The sequence below is a fragment of the Ovis canadensis genome, chromosome 2 (assembly GCF_042477335.2).
Source record: "Ovis canadensis isolate MfBH-ARS-UI-01 breed Bighorn chromosome 2, ARS-UI_OviCan_v2, whole genome shotgun sequence".
NCBI classification, from domain to species: Eukaryota; Metazoa; Chordata; class Mammalia; order Artiodactyla; family Bovidae; genus Ovis; species Ovis canadensis.
Genome location: NC_091246.1, coordinates 203268806 through 203275990, shown reverse-complemented (window position 1 = coordinate 203275990; position 7185 = coordinate 203268806). Strand labels below are relative to the sequence as shown.

The following is a 7185-nucleotide window of genomic DNA, read 5'->3' as shown; positions in this document are numbered from 1 at the left end:
CACTACCCTTCTCACTTCCTCTACTTTCTTTATAATTTTTCTGTTATTGTAGAAGCTCTGGGTCTTCTTTAAACTTCCTCTTTTGATTCACTGGCAACATTCAGAAGTCAAAAGTAAACAGTGCTTATCCTTCCTGAAGCATGTAGAAGTTTGGACGTCTCTGCTGACTTGGAGGAAGAGTGTGTGAAGGGGAAGAAAAGCAGAAATAGTATTTCAGTTATGTCATGTATTAAGTCTCTGGGGGAATTAATCATTTATTAACGATAAGGAATTGGCTCACATGTTTATGGAGACTGGCATGTCCAAAATCTGCAGTGTGGGCCAGCAGTCTTGAGATCCAGGAGAGCTGCCAGTTCCAAGGCAATCTGCTGGACTGCCAGCCATCCAGTCTTCTACACTGCTGCTTCTCGTGTTCAGGGAGACTGGCCTGTTGTTCTATTTAGGCATTTAACTGATTGGCTGAGGCCCACTCACATTATATTAAGCAATCTGATTTAATCAGAGTTCACTGATTTAAATGTTGATCTCATGGGAAAATACCCTGCAAGCTGACACATAATATTAGCCATCACATGTCATAATACTCATATCTTTCAGAATATATTGTCTAAATTGAGGTCTCTCTGCAGCACTAGGGCAAGCTTTCTCATTTTAGGGGGAAGAAGGCACTGTAACTTAAAATGATATGGATTTGAATCCCAGTGATCCTTAGTGGCTAGGGCTTTCCAAGTGGCACTAGTGGTAAAGAACTCACCTGCCAAGGTAGGAGACACAGGAGACATGAGTTCAATCTCTGGGTTGGGAAAATCTCCTGGAGAAGGAAATGGCAACCTACTCCAGTATTCTTGCCTGGAAAATTCCATGGACAGAGGAGTCTGGTGGGCTACAGTCGTTGGGGCTGCAAACAATTGGACATGACTGAGCACGGACACATGCATGCACGATCCTTAGCAGCTATGTCATTTGGAAAGATCTTTAGTTTCAGTGATTATGGAGCAGTGGTTCTTAACTGTGGGCAATTTGTCCCTCCTTCTACCTCGTTAGAGGACATTTGATAATGTCTGAAAACATTTTTGATTGTTATAAGTAGGGTGGGAGGAGGACTTGCTTCCTGCCTGTGATAAGTAGAGAGGCCAGAAATCCTGTTAAATATCCTATAGGGCACAGTCCAGCCTCCCCTAACAGGGAGTCTTCTGTCCCAAATGTCAACAGTGTTGAGGTTTTGAAACTTTGCACCAGAGTCACAGTGATCTAGCTAGCATATAATAAAATTGGAAAGGAATAGAAGACGGAAAATTTAGATGGCAAGGTAACCAATAAAATGACGCTCAAATTTCAAAAACTAATGTGTGCACACTTACGTGGTTTTTTTTTTTTTTCCCCCACCAGTTTCTAAATAGAAAGTTCGGAAGGTGATATTGTAAGCTGAACAAAGTATTATTGGAGGGTAAGCTATACTTGGGGAATAGACAGCAGACACAGGTAGGTAAGAAAATAAGCAAAGGAAGTGACGTGTCCACGGCCTAGCAACCGTTGCCAAGGAGCTCGTCTCTAGGAACCCACTAGAGCCTGGATGCCTCGTGTGGGGTAAAGTGGTTTCGTGAGGAGAATTTGAGTTTAAATTATAAGACCTAATTATGAGTGATCAAATAAAATTCATCGTGGACAATCTCAATAAGGAACCTTTTAGGAAGAACTATAATTTAATCACATTTGATTCCCTGGAGCCAATGCAACTATTACAAGTTCTCAATGATGTTCTGGCTGAGATTGACCCAAAGCAAGTTGTTGATATCAGAGAGGAGATGCCAGAGCAAACAGCCAAAAGGATGTTGAGCCTTCTTGGTATTCTTAAATACAAACCTCCAGGAAATGCCGCAGACATGAGTACCTTTCGTCAGGGTCTGGTGATTGGAAGTAAACCTGTAATTTACCCAGTGCTCCACTGGCTTCTTCAGAGAACTAGTGAACTGAAGAAAAGAGCATATTTAGCTCGTTTTTTAATAAAACTTGAGGTACCAAGTGAGTTTCTCCAGGATGAAACTGTGGCTGATACCAATAAACAGTATGAAGATTTGATGGAAGCCTTTAAAACTTTGCATAAAGAATGTGAGCAGCTCAAGACATCTGGATTTTCTACAGCAGAAATAAGAAGGGATATCAGTGCAATGGAGGAAGAAAAGGATCAGCTTATTAAGAGAGTTGAACGTTTGAAGAAAAGGGTGGAGGCAGTTCAGAATCATCAGAGGATGCTGAAAATAACAAGGCAACTTCGAGTTGAGAAAGAGAGAGAAGAATTTCTTGCACAACAGAAACAGGAACAAAAAAATCAGCTATTTCATGCAGTGCAGAGACTGCAAAGAATACAAAACCAGCTGAAAAGTATGCGACACGCAGCAGCAGATGCGACACCTGAAAGTTTAATGAAGAGGCTAGAGGAGGAGATAAAATTCAATTCATATATGGTAACTGAAAAATTTCCTAAAGAATTAGAGAACAAGAAAAAAGAATTACATTTTTTACAAAAAGTGGTCTCGGAGCCTGCTATGGGCCATTCTGATCTTCTTGAACTTGAATCTAAAATAAATGAAATAAACACACAGATCAATCAGCTGATTGAAAAGAAAATGATGAGAAATGAACCAATTGAAGGCAAACTGTCACTATATAGGCAACAGGCATCTATCATTTCTCGTAAAAAAGAAGCCAAAGCTGAGGAACTTCAGGAAGCAAAGGAAAAGTTAGCCAACCTAGAGAGAGAAGTGTCAGTGAAGACAAGTCAGACCCGTGAATTTGATGGTACTGAAGTTTTGAAGGGAGATGAGTTCAAGCGATATGTCAGTAAACTTCGAAGCAAAAGTACAGTTTTCAAAAAGAAGCATCAAATAATAGCCGAATTTAAAGCTGAATTTGGTCTCTTGCAGAGGACAGAAGAACTTCTTAAGCAACGTCATGAAAATATTCAACATCAACTGCAAACTATTGAGGAGAAAAGGGGTATATCTGGATATAGTTATACCCAAGAAGAACTAGAACGAGTGTCTGCTCTGAAGAGTGAAGTTGATGAAATGAAAGGACGAACACTGGATGACATGTCTGAAATGGTAAAAAAACTAAATTCCCTGGTATCTGAAAAGAAGTCAGCTCTGGCTCCAATTATAAAAGAACTACGACAATTGCGTCAGAAATGCCAAGAGTTAACCCAAGAGTGTGATGAAAAGAAATCCCAGTATGATAGCTGTGCTGCAGGCCTTGAAAGCAATCGGTCCAAATTAGAACAGGAAGTCAGAGGGCTCCGTGAGGAGTGTCTTCAAGAAGAAAGTAGATACCATTATATAAACTGTATGATTAAGAACCTAGAAGTACAACTTCGTCGTGCTACTGATGAAATGAAGGCATATGTCTCCTCTGATCAACAAGAAAAAAGAAAAGCAATTAGGGAACAATATACCAAAAATATTGCTGAACAGGAAAATCTTGGAAAGAAACTCCGGGAAAAACAAAAAGCTGTACGAGAAAGTCATGGTCCAAATATGAAACAAGCAAAAATGTGGCATGATTTTGAACAATTGATGGAATGTAAGAAACAGTGCTTTCTGAAACAACAAACCCAAACTTCCATTGGTCAGGTAATTCAGGAGGGAGGAGAGGACCGGCTGATACTCTGAGTTCATTTGCCATTGTTAGGGGCGTTAGTTGATGCTGCTAGCTATAAGCAAAATCCCACGGTGTATTTCTTTTTTTTTTTTAAGTGATTTGTTCAACATTTTGCTTTCAGATTAGCCATTCTCTATTAAGTTTTCATGGAAAATAATGCTAAGGTAGATTTAGGTTTTAAAAGTTTCTAATATGAAAAAGAGGCTTTTATTATTTCGCTTAGTTTATACATCAGTGGCGTCTTCTATTTTATAAGACAAGAGACTGAGTTTACTATCTGTAAATGTAAACACATGTCCATTAAGAAACATGTAAGTTTTTGTTTGAACATAATAACCCAGTGGCTTAATGTTTTTCTTAATCTTTTTTTAACTTTAGAGAAATCTTTTAGGAACTAATATCTCTTGTTTTGAAGAAACGTTTATCTGAAGTTCAGCAATTCCTACAGTTTCACTTCAGTTTCTTTTTCTTCTGTACAATTCAAGAACATTTAATATTTTGAATCACATATTTGTTCTATTTGTATTGTTTAAAGGCAAATAAAACTTGGTGCACATAAAAAAAAAAAAGAAAAGAAAATAAGCAAAGATAATTTCTCCCTCATGTCATTGGCCTATAGGACACCACTAAGGTTTAAAGCCCTGGGGAGGCAATGGTGAAGGTGACATCATTGTGAGAAATTGTCTCAGGTCAAAACAGGGGAGTGAATTGTGGCTAAGAAACCTAAGAGAATATTTTTGTAAGAAGATGTAAAAGGATAACTACAGTATGACTTACCAAATGTCTTAAAGTAATAGATTACTATTTTGTTAGTTCATAATTTATTCTGGCAGTCTGTTTAACCATATGCACACTCTCCTGAATATGATTTAAATGTTAAATCCTAATTATGAAACTCCAATTCAAAACAATTTTAGGCAAGCCTGTGGAGAATTAATGGGAATGCAAATTATGAAGTCAGGCTCATTAGGGAAATTCACATTAATTTTAATTTTGGACAGGTGTAAGCCTCTCTGAACTAATACCAAGTAGATCTAAATTAAAAATAAAACTGGTTAAAACTTTTAAAAGGTTATATTCCTCTAACCTGACTGATCCAGGAATATGTAACATAATCTCTTAATAAACAATTTCAAGATAATTAAAAATATAGATTATTAGGGGTCACTTTTAGGACTGATTTTGTTGACTTAGTAATCTCTTGTCTTGTTTCAACAGGCTTTCTTTATACATACTGGATTACTGGAATCAACTAACTTAGCATGCTGTGAGGTCACTATATGTGCCCTTTTGTTTAATCAGTCTCTGAAAAAAAGGAAAGACAATTCAGTCCTACCAACTGTGACAAAGAGAAGAAGGAAGGCATCAAAGCAAATGTGAAATTCTTTCCAGTTGGCACACATAGTGAATATTGCTAATAACTTCTTGAATTTTCTGTCATGCCGATCAATATACCCCTTTATTCATTACAGTCAGTATTGTAACATTATTGGATCATTCATCCATCATTCTTGCACTGACCATTTATTGTAACTTTAAATTTGTGCTCAGCCACTGCACTCTGAATGAGGATAGAGAAACAACTAAGAACAGCTCACAGTCTGGAGGGAGAGACTGACATTACCAAGCACGGTGGTGCTCTGCATTCTGTCATAGCTATTCATGGAAGAGAGCTGGAGAATGCCTGCCAGTGGCCTGGGACAAGGAGAGTGCCTTAGGAAACCCCTAAGACATTGGGATTTATTTTAAGAGATGACAGTTGCTTAATTAGGGTGGCAACATAGTGGTAATGTGAAGTGATCATACCTGGAAATATTTTAAAGGTAGAGCTAACAGTTTATGGAATGGACTAAAAAGAGAGCAGTTAAGAATGCGTTCAAAGATTTTAGTGAAAATATTGAGGTTAGAATTGCTGTTTACTGAGATTGCGAAAGCTTAAAAAGTAGGTTTGGGGAGGAAATGTCTTTGGTTTTGTCACATGATAAGTGTGACATGACAGTCAGACCAGGTAGTTGGGATAAATAAGCTTGGAATTCAGGGAAGAATTGGCATTGAGTATGTATATTTAGGAATTTCAAGCATACATATGATATTTAAAACTGTATAACTGGGATAACTCCCTAACCAGCAATTATAGACAGCAAAGTGAAGCAATGAACTCTTCAGTAAAGTAATGTGTAGAAGCTAGGAGATGAAGAGAATCAGCAAAGAAGACTGAGATGGAGGGACCATTATGGGAGGAAGAAAATCTCAAGATGGTGTGCTCTCCAGAACTCCAAGTGAAGACAGTGTCATGAGAGGGACCTCCCTCGTGGTTCAGTGACTGACTCCATGTTCCACAGCAGGGGGCATGGGTCTGATCCCTGGCCAGGGAAATAAGATCCTCTATGCTGTGGTGCAGCAAAAACAAACAAACAAACAAAGACTAAAAAAGAAGAAGACAGTGCCATGAGGAGGCAGTGAGGGGCCAAGTCAAAGGCTCCTGATGTATAATATAATGACAGAATTAAGCCCTGAACCTGGTAATGCGGACGTCACTGTAATCTTGTTAAGAGCAGCTTTGGTTGCAGGCTTGAGCTAAAAGCCTGATTAAAGTAGGCTGAGGAGAGAATGGAAGGTGTTGAATTGAAGAAAACACAAAAAATAGACTCTTAGAAGATATTTTTCTGAAAGAGAAGCAAAGAAATGGGATAGTAGCTAGAACATGAGCAAAAACAGAGGTGATGTGTGTGTGTGTAGACTGGCTGGCAGCTGATTCGGTGGAAAAGTGTGTTAGCACTCGTAAGCACAAGAATATGGAGCAGAATCCTTTCTTCCACCTTGGCTAATTGTGTGTGCTCAGTCACTCAGTCAAGTCTGACTCTATGCAACCCCATGGACTGACTATAGCCCTCCAGGCTCCTCTGTCCATAGGATTTTCCTGGCAAGAGTACTGGAGTGGATTGCCATTTCCTTCTCCAGGGAATCTTCCTGACCCAGGGATCTAACCCATGTCTCTTGTGTCTCCTGCCTTGACAGGTAGATTGTTTCCCACTGTGCCACCTGGGTTGTAATTATGTTTTTCCTGAAAGCCTAGAATGTTCTCAATCCTGGTTGCAGTTTAGAATCCCATGGAGAAATTCTGAAAAAATACTGATTCCTAGGGTCCACCCCCAGAGTTAATTGGTTTGCATATTAGCATTACAAAAAAAAAAAAGAAAAAATATTCTCCAAGTCACTGAGAACCACTGGATCAGATGTTATAACATTTTATGTTTTGTAAGTGACTGGAAAATTGTATAATTTTGTGTGATGGCGCCATCAGCACTGTAAGAAACAGGGCTCTTGTATTTCAGAAAGATAAGGTTATGTTACCGCAAGCTGAGTTCTCAAGGAAGCAGGTGTTGAGACAGGCTGAATGTTTACTATGAAGGAAAGGAAAGCACGCAGGATTGAGCTGAGTGAGAAATCGAGTTACAAAGCAGCCCCATGATGACCTCTGCAGACCTCAGAGAGAGACTGGGAGCTAAATTGCTGTCAGTGTTGTCC

The 7185-nt window shown here is 38.9% G+C and overlaps 1 protein-coding gene across 1 annotated transcript; it reads left to right on the top strand.

Moving 5' to 3' along the window:
• The first annotated feature begins 1538 nt into the window (after window positions 1-1538).
• Window positions 1539-6860, top strand: LOC138432844 (intraflagellar transport protein 81 homolog). Its single transcript, XM_069574472.1, has 2 exons — window positions 1539-3629; window positions 4876-6860. Exons 1-2 carry the CDS (start codon window positions 1638-1640, stop codon window positions 5035-5037), a joined length of 2154 nt encoding a protein of 717 aa, XP_069430573.1. The 5' UTR covers window positions 1539-1637; the 3' UTR covers window positions 5038-6860.
• Window positions 6861-7185: the final 325 nt, after the last annotated feature.